At 44.1% G+C, this 15,871-nt stretch overlaps 1 protein-coding gene across 1 annotated transcript in view; it reads right to left on the bottom strand.

Annotated features, from left to right (window-relative positions):
• Window positions 1–15,871, bottom strand: part of ptprk (protein tyrosine phosphatase receptor type K) — a gene marked incomplete at its 5' end in the record, with an annotated part of 126,088 nt that overhangs the window by 90,298 nt on the left and 19,919 nt on the right. Inside the window, 2 exons of the mRNA XM_080857446.1 lie at window positions 18–289; window positions 7,425–7,547. Of these exons, the coding sequence (XP_080713572.1) occupies window positions 18–289; window positions 7,425–7,547 (395 nt within the window). The remainder of the gene's footprint in view (window positions 1–17; window positions 290–7,424; window positions 7,548–15,871) is intronic.

Raw genomic sequence — 15,871 nt, 5'->3', positions numbered from 1 at the left:
GAGAAAGTGTAAGCTACCTGATACTCATTGGGCCAGAAGGTGCTGATGGCAAGCTCTGCCCGGAGCCATTCTTTGCCTGTGTAGCTCGTCACATTCCAGATGGGGTTGGCCAGAGGGCCTTTGTTGACCTTCACGAGGATGTTGAGAGTGCCAGGACTTGAGCCATCTTGGCTGTACATTAAGTAGTTGAAGTCGATGCAGTGCGTGTCATTTTCCTTCATGACCGGCAGCTGAAGGCGAGACTTCTCCCCGATATCGTGCTGCGAGGAGTCCACCATCATGTAGGAACCTGAATGAGGAACAAAAGAGAGAATTTCATTTTTAACAGCCGAGACGAGCCCATCACTCAACAACACCAGAACTCTCTTCAGCCTACAAGAACATGTTTGAAACAAACAAATGACAAATAAATAAATCAAAGGCTTGGGTATTGATTAAGCCAAAGGGAGCTCAGAGGTTAGATCACTTCTGTCATTTTGTGACGGCATCAGCACGCTACACTGTGTCCTGTGTAAGCAGTACCTTGGCATCCAACAGCAGTGGGTCTGGGAACGCATGCTGTGATACCTTTTCACACGGAAAATACATTCTACTGGACTATGGGAGAGACAGAAGGCCATGTTGCTCGGTGGTCAGCTGACGGGACCAGGTTCTAAACCAACGTTGTTTGCCACTAGAGATTATGAACGTATGAGGAGAGAATGGTGGATCAGAGCACATCGTGTGTACGTGCCTGCCAGCCCTGAAGGAAGAGGACATCAGGCCCGGCCGCAGACAGATTTCACGAGCATTTGTCACGACTGTGGTGCATCTGTTCACTATTTTCTGCCCGGGCACGGCAATCGGGGAGGGGGGTGGGGGACTCTGGGTAAAGCTCAAACTGCACAGCTCACAGAGGAACCATTGCGATACACTTACGACCCAGCACACCCATGGACTAATATTTTATTGGAAATTTCTGCGGCTGCTGAGGTTTGTGGGAGTTAAAAAATTCAAGAACACTGACTTAATGATTTGCAGACAAGAAGCAGATCCTACGCATTTCTAGTAGTGTTGTCCTCTTGCCAGCCTGCATATCTATCTGACAAAAAGAACAAGAGGGAAACCAAACACAAAAGGACATTTGCTCTTGCAAACAGTACCCAAGTTCAAATGAATGAAGTGTGAGGCTTTGCCTCACTACCAAATGGCCAAACAGCAATATGGATTTACTACACTTGAGTTTACATATGTTTACTTTGCATGATTTATTCAAAACGGTATAGGGGAGGTATGCATAAGACTAGCCAATCGGAGTGCACTCAGACTGAATCTATAACTTTGGTGTCCTTAGTATCCTGATCTTCCACCTTAAAACCACACTTTTGAACCAAAAGCAGTTGGCTTGTTCTGGTAGTGTGGTGTATGTCAGAACCCTAGGAGAGGGCTTGCAGCCAATGTGGAGAACACACCACTCCCCCTCTCCTTTTCATGACTCCTCAACACAGTATGTATTTCATCGAGGAACCATAAAAACAAAAGGCACAGTAGAAAGAAGGAGAATTTTTTTCTTTTTTTGCATGCTTTAGCTCCCCAGTAGAGCAAAAGATAATCATGCTGCCAGCAGAGGGAGAGAAAGAAAGAAAGAAAGAAAGAAAGAAAACTAAAGCAAGCCATGCAAGAAGGCACACCACAGCCAAAACATGCTGGCAATTCCATCACATACATCCAATCAGGCAAAGTTTTATTTGCCGTCTTAAGCAAATGCACTCTCTTTTCCGTCTTGCATTTTTAAATCGTTACTTTTGGGAGGACATTATAGGGGGTGCTAATAATAAACTGGATATCAATTAAACAGACTGATTCCTTCCATGAATTAAAGAATACCTGCCATTAATGGAAAAAAACAAACTTGCCAGCTTTAAATTATTTATTTCTACATGCACACAACTAATGACATGTTTTGGAGGAGGGAAAAAACACTATAATTATTTGTGCCAAGACTTATCAGGATCGGATATCAGTCAAAAAGCTAAGCTCAAGAGATACGGTTTTAATCTGAGCGTGAAATTCACTCTTATGACGGGCCATAAAACACAAAAACACACCCAGCGTAACTCCAAAGACTGCTGGTTACACCCAAAACCTGCACTAACATGACTGACCAACCCACTCCCTAACTACCCCCTGGGACTAAGACAGATTTACCCCCTGTGGGCACGCATTCAAAACGCTGTTGGGTAAACATCCGTTTAGCACCCATTTCCCGCACAGTCAAAAGGCCATAGGGCAGCAATAATATGGCCATATAAAATAACCAGATGGCGATGGCCTGTATCATGTTACTCTCCCCCTCCCCAAAAAAGCCTTTGTGGGACTCCAGGCAAATTAAAAGGCTCAGTTGAATTACACTGAACAAGTTTTATTTTCCATCAGGGCAGCATCTGTGGTAAATGTTTGGGTTGCAGTTGAACAGGCAGTGTTGAACTAGCTCGATATGTTTAGCCTTCTCCCGTCTGTCTTTAGGCACAGACAGGGCCACACGTGAAAAAGCTCTGCAGATGCCATTAATGACCTCACAGTCCCAAATCCTCACAGACACAAAAGGAAAGACATTACAAGAGCCAGCTGGGAAGCCATCAAGCTAGTTCAGCATGAGTGTATATTACAAATGTCTCATAGGGAAGAAAAAAAAAAGAGTCAGAGAAAAAGAGAGAGAGAGAGAAAATGAGAGGAAAGGGAGAGAGAGAAACCATGTAATTTTTGGTTTAGTGAAAACCCAAATGTTGAGCCGCGTACAACATCACAAAACCACAAAGTACAGGCTGTGCAACACTTCTTGGAAACCACTGTGTCCTGTGGTCAAGTATCTGATCATTTTACTGGCCTAATGGGACTGGCTTGGAATCTGCAATCTTGCCTCAGCCCACTCCTAAGGGCACACTAACTGCCAGCCTGCGCTATATGTTACCATCAGCCTCATGAAAGATAAAGTCCATTGAAATCAGACACCCTCAAAAGTGCTTGGCTCATTCTCTCTACTCTTCATCTCTTTGCCGTGGCTGTAAACAATTCCCTCTTAGTAGACAATTGCATTGATTGCTTGATCATTATTTAATACCCACAGCCGCCTGAAATAGATTTCAGGCAAGACTAAGACACCCTGTCTGACTGTGCTCTCAGCTAAGACAGTATGATATATTACTGGAGTATTACGCTCGAGTCTATGCAACTGTGATTCTTTAAGAAGTCACTGATTAAAGAAAATTGTTTGTCAGTTCTGTGCTCGAGGTTCACAAAGGCTGGGGAAGAGGATGATGATGACATGGCAGCTTTGGCAGACACTGTGCTGCAGTTATTTGGAGAGGGGGGGAAAAAACCTTCACTGCTTTCTCAATGAGCAAAGCATACAGCACATTATATAGGTGTCAAAAAAGCAGAATTTCTGTCTATCACCTAGCTCAATGAAATAAAGAAAGAGCATTAATGTCAGAGAGAGGCTTTTTGCAGAAAGAGAGTGTGAGAGAATGAGAGACCCTCCAAAAGTTAAGGAAAGACTGAATGGATACACACTCGGCCCATACGTGGGATTCAGTGTTTATTTGATGTGCTGTGGATTATTCTAATGCCATGATTGGCAATGCTGGGTAATCAAGCACTGAGACTAATTACTGTGGAACTGAGCTGCCGAGCTGGCAGAGAGGACAAAAGAAAGCTCTAGAAGCTTGTGACGGAACACCTTACCGAGAGAACGAGAGAGGGTTAGGAAGTGTGTGTGTGTGTGTGTGTGTGTGTGTATGTGTGTGTGTATGTGTGTGTGTATGTGTGTGTGTGTGTGTGTGTGTGTGTGTGTGTGTGTATGTGTGTGTGAGAGAGAAAGAGAAAGAGAAAGAGAAAGAGAGAGAGAGAGAGAAGGGAGGATGGCCATTTACTCTTCTCATGATGCTAAGCCTGAAACATGCACTGACCCACTTTGGGAGGATTCAAGCAACACAAGGACAATAAACCAGTTATATTTATTATTCTTATTTATTAGCCTCTTCAACTATTAATCAAACAGAGCAGATGTCTGAGGCAGAGGATGTACTTGAATGTGCAAGCAAGCAACAATGTATATACAAACATGAATCATATGGAGAGGATATGACGGTCCTTACCACTGAAAAAACATTCAATTGGTTCACAGAAATGATTGTACACAAATGGAGGCACTTGGCTTGGTTAAGAGTAAGACCTGGCCAAACCAACTCCAAGCATTGGGGCCAAGCAGCCAACACACCCTTTGAAATACCATGACTGATTGTACTAACCAGACCTTCAACACAAAGGAGAAACAATGGGTATGACTGCACAGAAAATAAGAGCAACGTATGAAGGAAACCCTTCAGGCCCTTATCAATGCCTGCTTTCCCCCTTTCAGCTGTTCTCCATCTCATGGCAAAGCTCATAGCCTATTCACAGAGCTTAAATACAGACTTCCTCAGCCAGAGTGGAATCATTGTTGCCTTTGCATTACTGTTAATGGTGCCATTTGGGCTCAGACAGTGAAAGCCATTCTGAGTCTCTCTCCCCTGCAGAGCGCAACTGTTATTCAAACCGAAAGCATCTTGAAAAGTCATTGGCGGGTAAAGTCAGCCCACTCTGTCATGTAACAGAAAATAGTGAGAACTGCTGGATGCCACCCGACCCCGACCCCCCTGATGGACTTTCCACTCTAGTTTTCGGGTGTGTGCTTTTATCCAAAGGACATCACAAGCTAATACTCATGTCCATCCAACATGTGGATTCCCCGTCATTATCTGGGCCATACAGCATCTCACAGGCTGACATACAATAGTGCATTTTATTTTATGCCATTGTTATGCATTGTGACAGACCCATCCCTCACTCGAAAAAGATGAAGTCTTAAATGCATTTAAATTATGCTTGCATGGGTTTCGAAACATTTTACAATGACAATTTCCACCCTTCTTTTCTGGAAGCACCATAGGGCCTGAGCAGGGAAAAGATGCTTGTCACACACAGACGGCTTCACAAGATGGCTGCTGCGGGAAGATAAATGCCGGTGAACAAGATGGCTGTCACTCATCAGGCCCTGTGCTGAGAGCAGGATACGCCTAATTATGCAACCTACCAGGAGACAGCAACACCACTCATCTCTACGCCAAGGAGGAGGGGGGCATGAGGTGGGAGAAGGCCGGGGAGAAAAATGTCAAACATTTTCCTCACGTCATTCTATTAAGGCCTGTGTCATTTTTGTTTTTATACAGTCGAGTGAATGGTGATGGAGAAACGGCCTGGGCGTCTCCCTCTTTGATTTACTAAACTGACCCGCATTAGGGAGAGGTTTCAGCTGATTGTCAAAAGGAATTGATCCTGACTGTGAGGAGGGACAAGTGGTTTTGGGTGCGAGACCAGATCACTTTAAACCTCAAGGCCACCAAAACCCAAGAGAGAGAGAGAGAGAGAGAGAGAGAGAGAGAGAGAGAGAGAGAGAGCGATAGAGCAAGAGAGAGAGAGAGAGAGCGAGAGAGAGAGGGAACACAGACTCCTATCCAATCGGCCATCTTTGGCCAATTTCATCTGGGGAGTGACAGACAGGCGCAAAGCTTCATAGCATGGTCAAATTGCAGGCCTGTGAAAAATGTCAATAAGACATTTGGGCAGTATGTGATAAAGGGTATGGCATGCAGCCTTAATGTTCTTTTGAGTTCATGTCCGCTCCCTTATCCATCCAAGTTGAATTCCCTTGTGTGATATGGCAGAGAGGAGTGTTGGTAACCCTCATTCCAACTTGCAGGTAGGAGTCTGACTAAAAAGCTGGAGAGCATCAAAACAGGCACTCCAGGTGATTCCAGTCAAACAGTATGGTAGAATATACTGTCTAAACACACAGACTCCTTATGGCAAATGTTTCCTCTTTGTTTACTTTCAACTGAATGGCCCTGCATTGACCGCACGTTGGGTTGTAAATTGTAGTTTAAAATTGGATTCCAGTACTTCATTTTGGAAATCCATTCTGTGTTTCAAAGTGAATACCCATGTTCAACTTTTTGGAGCTGCTCTGATGGCAAGCCCAAGACTGTAAAAGCGTGTGATTTCACAGCATAGGGTGGAGCGACTGTGACGGTCATAAAATAGGGTGAAACTGCAGTGACTAGTGGCTTGTGAGCAGTGAGGAAGTAAAAAGGAATGTTTGCTCTTTCAGCACAATCCACGGAGTCACTGGCAGGAGGGGGATATGGTGCATTAGCTCTTTTCGTACTCATTTCTCTTGTTTCAACAATGTTTACCTCCGAAGTAAGGTAGGTAACAAAGCACTTCTAACAACTAATGTGTGCCTTGTGATTCCCACAAAGCCATCTGTTGTGACTTGTTACCTTTTCAACTGACAGCAAATGAACACTGAATGCTCTCTAAATCAACGCTTAGTGCATGCTAGTACGCTTGTCACCATCTCACCAACTCTCAATTTCCCCCTTGAGAAAAAAGTGGCCAGTTCCAACTTGCAGAAGGTGACTTTCTTGAATAATGACAAATCGCACCCAGACTCTAAGGCTGCCTGGGAAAGTTAAAATTCCCAGTAATCACTCCAGGCTCATTTGCAAACGGTCTAATGGGACACAACCTTGTTCAAACAAAGTGCTGATGACCTTTTTCCTTCCTTTCGCATGATTAATTACCTAATATCTTATTAATTGTGGAAATTTGGTCGAAAGTGAAATCTTTTAATTTCTTACGCATATCATCCTGTCTGAAAAACAGGTGATTAAGCTTGGCTTACGGTGAATAATGAAGGTCGCCCAGGCGGGTTCCGTCCTCTTCCTTATAGCTCTGGCTGCCCTGATCTTATTTGAAAAAGTTTAATTGTACTATGGATGACTGTTCCAAAGACCAAAATAGCTCTGTGTTTTTTTCTCTCCCCCATCCTCACCCAGCACAAAGCCATGGCCAATGAAAGATTGAACAAGGGTGTTCTTTAACTACAGCTCTGTACTGGGGGACTCAGGACAGCATTGTGATATTAACAAAAACAAAGAGGCAATGAGTCTGGAGATTACTACTCTCATACCTACCTATTGTCTCACGCCCGCCTCTCCTCTGAAACAAATGGCTTCGCCAGCTGCTTGATAAGCCAAGTCTCCACACTCCATTTAGCCTCTGCATTAACATTCCATTTACTTATCTTCAAACGCTTACAAAGTATGCCAAACAAAGAGCCAACTAAATCAAGCTCTTTCTTTCCATTAGTGGGCAAGGCTTGCTTGTCCTTCTTTCCTATCCTTACATGACCTTGCTCACTGAACCTCACTGGACAGATAACAAATCTATTGTTTTATATAACATTAAGACAAGGAGTCTGCAGATGTTTGTCCTTTCTGCTTTGTGTGAGGAGCTTTTGTTTTTTTTTGGTGATAAGCTCGTGCTGGGACTGCTTTCCTTACCTTGGGGAAGCTCAGGGGAGAGGTATGGGACCTCTTGGGCGCTGACGTGTGTCCAGTCGAAGTCATCGTAAGGGTCCTGCTGGTAGTCACACTGTGCGGGGCCATCATCGAAGGTGCAGCCACCTACGGGTCAGACAGGGAGGAACAAGATGACAAACAATCATTAGGAAAGCCCAGCATGGCTGTAACTCATTACGGCGAGCCTGCATTTCACACTGTCAAGGCTAGTCGGCATTAATTGACTGTTGTTGAGAAGCGCCCAATTACCGTAACAGGGGTGAATAAGTGAGTAAAATGGCCACCCACGCCCCCCACCTCCTCTCTTCTCCTCCCCCTTTCTTTTTCTCGCTCAGCATTAACTCCATTCCACTCCTGTCCTGGGAGGCAGGCAGTAGGTTCAGGATTGGCTAATACAGTGTGTGTGTGGAGAACTGACAAGTGTGGGGGCTGAAGGAGGCTGTGGGAGCACTCTGTCACCACCAAGCTGTGTATGTGTCTGTGTCTGTGTGTGTGTGTCTGTGTGTGCGTGTGTGTGCGTGTGCGTGTGTGTATATCTGTGAGCACACAAGCTTGCCTAGGTTTCAGGCATAACTCGCAGCCAGTCATCTATGAGATGGATGCAAAAACAAAAGCCTTCCCATAGTACCCCCCCCCCCCCCTCCCACCTCTCACACCATACCCTCCAACTCATCTCCCTCGCTCCCTCCCTCTCTCTCACCATCCCCACCGCCCCCTCAGCTTCCCCCTGCCTGGAGAACTGCTTGTCAGGCCCAGGAGCAGAGGAGAGACAGCACTCTAATGACTTTGACACTGGTGGCTGATTCTCATCCCCATCTTCACCTGGGGTCACTGGCAAGGCTGTGGGTGGGAGATATGCCACTCCTGACTGTTCCCAGAAAGTTAGGGAAGGGGAAAGTACAGAAAAAGAAAAGAACAGAAAAGGAAAGGAAACGAAAAGTAAAAAGCCCCCAACAGGACACCTCAACCCTACCCAGGAAAGTGACACAAAAGTTTGAGTGAATTGAGTCTGTGTCAAAACATGGACAGACAAAAAAATAAAAAAAAATAAATGAACTCTTCAAAAGCTGCAAAAGCCTTTGCAATGCTGCACAAGGCAGGCTCGCAGGAGTTAGCGCAAGCTGCAGGGTGGAAATTGGAAATGTGCTTCAAGGTGAGGAACATCAAAGATTCCAAGCCGGTGTAAAATTATTTAACATGAGCGCGTCGCTGACCTGTACCAAGTCCGTCAGTGACCCTCACTCCTCGGCTCATTACGGTGAGATGGTTTTTCACACCTACAGAAAGGTCACACCACATCCTCCGCTCAACCACTGACCTTTAAAGCCTTTGAGTGATGTCAAACAGAAAAATCACAATTTGCATTTTAATGCAGACAAAAGCTAAGGTGCTAATTAATTCCACCCAGCAGAACACTGGAAATAAGGGGGGTGGGGTGGTGGAAAAGAATTTAAATTCCCAACAGTCTGGAAGACATGCCCAACCTCAAAAGAGTGGAATCTGAAATGCTGGAAGGAACACAAGAGGACCTTCAAGTTAAAATGGCCCGCATATACAATCCTCTGATGCGGCAGCCTCCATCGACCCTTTCATGTGCTGAAATTAAGAAAGGAGGGTTTTTTAAAAGACTGGGGCACGAGGGTGGGGGACTTCATCACAGCAGAGGAAACAAATCAAAGTTGGATGGCGAGACCCAGAGGCTACATCCCCTTGTGAGCAACACCCCCGGGCAGACACGGGAATTTGCCACTGACTGTGAGGAAAATCATACTGGCTGATTCAAAATTAATAACTTCTGTCATCTTAGCTCAATTTAAACTCCCAATTTAAAGGTGATGACTCAACATAGCCCCTGCTTTTTGTGGGTTTTCCTCCTCTCCCTCCATAGCCCTCTCAGATCAAATGAATGCAAATGCGAAAGCCTGGCAGCACAGCATTTCTGCAGTGTGTAACGAGATTCCATTACATTTCACCGGCTCAATCCAGCTTGTTTCTTTTTTTTTCCACTCTTGTAAATCTTGAAAATGCTACATCGTGATGACTAAGGGGTCCTGTCATCTCCAAGTCTGCCTACGAAATGAGTTCAAAGCCTGTCTTCGTCGCCGAGCAAAGCTGCATGAAAACGAGCAACATTAGGCTCTGGGCAGGTCATGAGGCTCACTGCAGCTTCAGGCGAGGCACCTAATCTAATCGGAGAGAAGAAGCCACTTTGAGCCGTTGTCATCCATGTTCGCTACATTCATCTTTTCAATCCAGTGTAATGGTTTAGCGGCAGCCATACAATTTCTGCCGATTTGTCTGATTGTTGGTATTAATAATGCAAAGTATGGTCTAGTGTACGTGTGTGCATTACTGTGAGGGTGCTGCTTACATGCCTTGACGCTACAAGTTACTTTTGATGATTCAACTAATATTATAAAACAGATGTAAATGACGGATAACAATGCTCCATGAAAGACCTCACATGCCTTCATACTTTTCCACATGGCAACTCAGTTGATGAGTGCAATCACATGTGTCTCTTGATGGATCTGTCTGAGAGGAAACTGTATCTTATAATTGACCATTATTCCAGAAGAAACTGTATAAAGGACCAATTTTGAGTGCATTGGCACTTCTGGGTTCATGAGGCTATATCTCTGAATGTGTGTCTATGAAACAGTTTGTCCATTCCTTCTACTCTTGTCTCAGCCCAACCAGGCACCTCTTCACTATGTTCTGCCAGTGCCAGTACACACACACACACACACACACACACACACACACACACACACACACACACACACACACAACACACGTTGCCAAATCTCACACTCACACAAACACCATCTGACAGTCTCCAGCACATCGGGAGAGTACAGCCCTAACTGGATTCTTCCCTGTTGCTATCTCTCCTTCTCTGCATCTTTTTCTCTCTCGCACTCTCTCCCTCCCTTTTTCATATTTCACAAATATGTCACCTCAGAGAAAGGGGAGAGAGAGAGAGCTTAGATCAAATAATTGCAGACTGACTCACTTTCTCAACCAGGTAATCCAACAGAAAACATTGGATTTTCTCAGTGTAATAACAGGGATCTTTAATTAAAAATGAATACACATACTACAGCTTCCCCCAACCCTCTCCGTGAACACATGCGCCAGCCCGTTTCCAAAGCCACAAAACACTGAACCTACTGGTATCACATCATTTAGAAAAGACGTCTACGGCACTTTCTAATCTGCAAGCGGCAATTATTATGTGCACGTGGTAAAAACTGTAGGAAACGGTGTGCTAGCAGAAAATGTGCCCAAACGTAGCAAATCTTCCTTCCTCATCATCATAAATGAACATCCATTAGCGACGGGTCACCTTGCAGAGTGCCGTTGCTTGTGTGGGCATACATCACAGGACACTAGCGAAGTTGTGACTGTATTAATAGCCAGATAACAACTCGCGGCAATTCCAGATGGACAAGAAATGAGTAATAAATTCACAGGCTGCCTGCAAGGACACCACCGACAAAATGATTTGCATACTAATCTAAAGGACTCGAATTTGGAACTCTGCTAATGAAATAATGGCCCGCGCTTCATTTGCATAATAAAATAATTATTGTGGCTGATAAACCTCAAGGGCAAGCAATGTTCACATCCCCTGATAAAAGTGGGTTAACCGTTCTATCACAATGCATACATAACACATCCACCTAACACTACTCTATTTGTTTTAGGGATGCGTGTATGTGTGTGAGAGAGTGAGTAATAGAGAGAGTGAGAGAAGTGTGAGAGAGAGAGAGAGAATACTGAGCCAGGGAGACAGAGAGATGGAGAGAGAAAGAGATAGAGGAATGAGTTTGATTCAGAGGGGTACACTAGAGTTAGAGTGACTAGAGTGAGAAAGAAATCTCCGCTGGAAGTGCACGTTAAAATATGATCTGTGTGCGACCAAAGTTGTTTTGCAGTACCCTTTTGTAAGTCTGACAAAAAGGTTATGGTTCACATAGTGGTAATAGAAACCAATTCCTTAGCTCTGACTCAGAATATAAGTTTGTGAAACTTCTGTAAATGCAGAAGTTTTAGTTTTTCACTCACACCATATCTTAAAAATCCATTTGGAGTTGAGCCAACTATCTGCATACAACCCCCCCACCCCCTTAAAAAACAATAATTAAACCATAATCTTTTGAGATAATATCTTGAAAATAAAGATAAGGAAAACCAAAATCAGTCTGTGTGTAATTTTCAATAATTGTCAAAATGCGCCCCCCCTTTTTGGAGATTGACGGTCACAGCTAAGAAGAGTCAAATAGATTAATCAGAGCACTACAGTCTCCATCCTCTTACTGTGAGTGCAGATGGACAAAAAAAGTACCCAACCCCTGCAATTATTCAGAAACGAGGTCAACAAACACCAATTCAACTCAATACAATCCATGTAAAGTACCAGATTCAAATCCTGATGGTTCTAAAGGATTTAAATGCCTGTAAGGAGTGAATGATTCATTGTCCAGGTCAGACTTTGGGAAGTTTTCCATCAGTTCGGCCCATTAACAACCAAAAAAATAAATAACTCACTCGCAACCATATCTCTTGCCTCCACTTAGAGACCATCATGACGAGGACAGATCTTTAAATCAATGTCGGCTCTTTGCCCCCATTTTACAACGAAAGAGGGGATGGAAGTCAGAGAAGGGGAGAAGAGGTGGGGGGAAATGGGTGGGGGTGAGGTGAAATTATGTAGAAGTAATACAAGGTGACATTTCAATGTCTCCACCAACACTACATCCCTTGCTTACTTTACATTCGCTGGGCGGCCATCATGCTCCACTGCGCTCCCTCTCTCTCGGTTGTGCTCCCATCAAAAAGCCTGTCCCAGATAAAAGCACGGGTGCCCACCTCCATTTTGTTAAACAAGAGCACAAAAACACACCGCGAAAGATTCGGTGACAGTGCCTTACCACGAGGACAGACACTCACACGTTCAGAAGCGACAAAAAGAAAGAAAGAAAGAAAAGATTAAGATGAAGACAGGCAATTAAAACCATTAAGTGTAATGAGATTCTCAAGCTCTTGTCACAATGCTTACCCCTCTTTCTAATTCCCTCACATCCCTTCCTTCCTTCCTTTCTTCTTCCATCTTTTTAGCCTCTGGACGTATGACAGGTTGCTGCAGGGACTGCTCGGAAGCATTGCTACCCATTTTAGCTGAATAAGCATCTTTCTTTTTCGCTAAAAGCAACTTGTCAACGATTTGCATGCTAATTACAAAGGGCTTATTTTCTATTCTTGACCACGTCTTATTTGCTCGCCTTGCTTCTCCTCTCTCTCTAAGAGACAAAAACATTCTCTCTGACACTTGTAGTACATTCTGAAGGTGACTAGAGTAATTTCCGCTTGCCTTGAGGTAACTGATAATCTCAGACAGTCCTGACTCATGTCTATCTGCTGGCTGGTAACACAGGAAATGCTTTCCCATGATAGGGTTTCTGAATCAACAGACCAAAGCAGATCTGTATATTAAAGCAAAACCAACCAGCTATGTAGCCCAAAGTGGTGGGATTACAGGGTATTGTCAAGGCCTCACAGGCTGACTACCCATTTAGAGCCAGAGGATCTTCAGTGTATGGTGAGGGTTTGATTGTTGGGTGAGGATACCAAACAGCCACTTAAAAGCATCCTTGATCCCTTAGGTGGAGACGAAAATACACTAAAAAGCGTTCTAGTATCACTGATGCATTTCAATTCAGTAATCTGTAGTCAGCCAGGTGTGTATGTGTGTTATCCTGTACACTTTAGTGTCACTTTTGCAAGGGTTTCAGTGCTGATTATACACTAAGCTAGCTATCTGCAGCTGCAGAAATAGGGCACGTCTGCACATTACACTATGTGCAGGGATATTCATCAGTCAATGCTTTCATTCTCCTACCAGGCAAATTTGCTGTGCAGCAATGTTTCATCTCTTTATCTATCTCCATCATCATATTCACAACATGTCACATCCAAGCTTGATTTGGTAACCAGGAAGAGGGCACAACAAATTCAACAGTCCAAGTGTGGTAACTGGTCATGCCCTTTGTGTTGTTGTAAAAACAGAAAGTGAATCCATCCTGCTAAACCTAAGCCCCAACTTTGTTTGATTTGAGTAGGTTGTAAGTGAAGATTGTCAGAAAGTTCATGACTTGAACTTGTTAACCACCATGCTTCCAAGCATTCCAAGAGCAACAGAGGGAAAATGGAAACCCTGGGTTTTGCTCACTCCTCAAACTCAGCTGAGGTGAAGAATGCGATTGTGCCCCAGAAACAGCTGTGCTGTGGAAAAAGAGACACCGCCTCCCCATGCGTCATGATTTAAGAGTTTTATCAGGGTCTTTAAAATGTCCATGGCCTGGGAGAAACATTTCCAGACCACATGATCTCACCTGCTGCAGCATCAGGAAAACGTAACCAACACAAAAAAAAAACAGCTCTGTGGCTCTTGGCCTTACCATGTTTAAATGTGGAAGAACTCCACATGTATGATTTACTGAGGCCGTCTCTGGTAGTTGCAGTTGGATCTGGCCCTGGTCTCGGGTGGATCGGCATTGAATCAGGGAGTCTGATCCAGAATCTGCCGTTATCTGAGTGTCTCTACCAGCATCTGAACAGGACTAGACTCTACCCTATACTCCAGATCAGTACTGAATCAAGGACTTATCTGATCCAGAAGCAGCCATTATCTCAGAGCAGGTTCTCAATTCGAGCCACACCCTTCACACGGCATGGCACACCACACCACACCCTCTTGAAAAGATATGGTTGACCTACAATCCTCACACAATGCAGAAGGGATAATGTCCCTTTTCAAAAAATGCACTCCTCACCTCTGCCTGCTAGAAGTAGGAAGATGATAATTATCCTTTCAGGTTGTGTGATGTTGACTACAAAGCTTTGCTGACATTGTCGTCTGCTTAAACCATCTCACTTGAATACTTCCAAAGTGCGCCACAAGAACAAAAGAACAAGAACAAGAACAAAAGGACCCACAAGAAGTGGGTAATTACAGAGAAAGTGTAGGTTGGTAACAGTTCCTTTAATGCGCAACATGCGTCCTCATCTCCTCTTCACTTTTGGGTGTTTCAACACACTGATGTGACTGTGACTAGCTTCCTTGAAAATATCTTTGCTGCGTGGCTTACATAAAGAGACAAAGTGATGCAAATTGTACACAAACTGAACGAGAGCAGCCATACCCACCATCAAATAGCAATAACAAACGCAACAATAATGATCAAACTGAAGAAGAAGTCTTTTTTACTAAATGGGCATCACAGGAGCTCTCAGAGTGACATCATGGGCCTGTCATCGGACTCCATTCCTGAGAAATCTTGTGAAAGCTTCCAGGGTGGAGAACGGGGGGGAATGGGTGATGAAGTGCTGCTCTCACTGGTCCTGGACTAGATCCACATTCTACTGGCTACTTTTGCAGCCCATCCAGGCTGACACCATATTTGAAATAGCTTAGGTGTGTGAAGGGATTACAAACAATCAAGTGTGGTCCGAAATCTGCTGAGTTTGAGAAGCCAGCGGAGCGCTACATTGAGCTATGCTATCGGTCTTTTCTCTAATCCTTTCTTGGCTCTGTATTTGCCAGAGCTTGGGACAGGATGTTAGTGTGAAACCCTTTCAAAATCCTAATAAAATGTCATCTACTTTTGGCGGCTATTGAGGTTAAGTGGAACAGTAAATAACTGAGAGGTGAATTTGAGGCCAACTCAATTTATGGTCAAACTACAGTGAAGAGCCTCTCAATCTATAATCACCCCAGTTAATCTAGATGTCAAGTGCCCAATTACTTTGTTGGATGTGAGAAGATCCGATGCAATTCCGTGATTTTCGGGCCTGTGGAGTTGCCAGTTGACATGTTTGTGATTGACCATTCTTTCATAACACATGGCTTTGAAGTCCCTCTCCCATGAGATGACCTTTTACCCGGTAGTTATACAACTAAAGTTTGAAACTGTCAAATTGTAAAAAAAATCTCTCTCCAAGTTGCTCATAAATACCTGTGACCAACTGCTTTGTTGCATTTTTTCAGATAATTATACCTTGTACACCTTGTTAAAAACTCATACTGACCCCTGTGCAGTACATTTTCCAAACAAGGAAAGGCCATTAACAACCACCAATTGCACACAATTGCTTTAGGTCTGTAGGCTAGTTCTCTTCAAGAACAGAAACTTTCACCATCCAGACAACCTTGGTCACAATGTTGCAGGAGAACAGTGAGCATTCTTGACATGAAAGCATGCAGAACCACAAACACACACTAACCTGCTGAGCCTGAGTCAAAAATTAACAAAGGGATGTTTGTTTAGTTTGTGCAGCAGAAGTCCTGTGTATCTGGGAATGTCAGAGGAATGTAGAATCACTGCTGTAGTACAGTGACTGATTGACAATACCTGAATAATGCA

This window comes from Sprattus sprattus (assembly GCF_963457725.1).
Source record: "Sprattus sprattus genome assembly, chromosome: 2".
Classification (NCBI taxonomy): Eukaryota; Metazoa; Chordata; class Actinopteri; order Clupeiformes; family Clupeidae; genus Sprattus; species Sprattus sprattus.
Note: the sequence above shows the minus strand (reverse complement) of the source record. Positions and strands in the feature narration are given on the sequence as shown.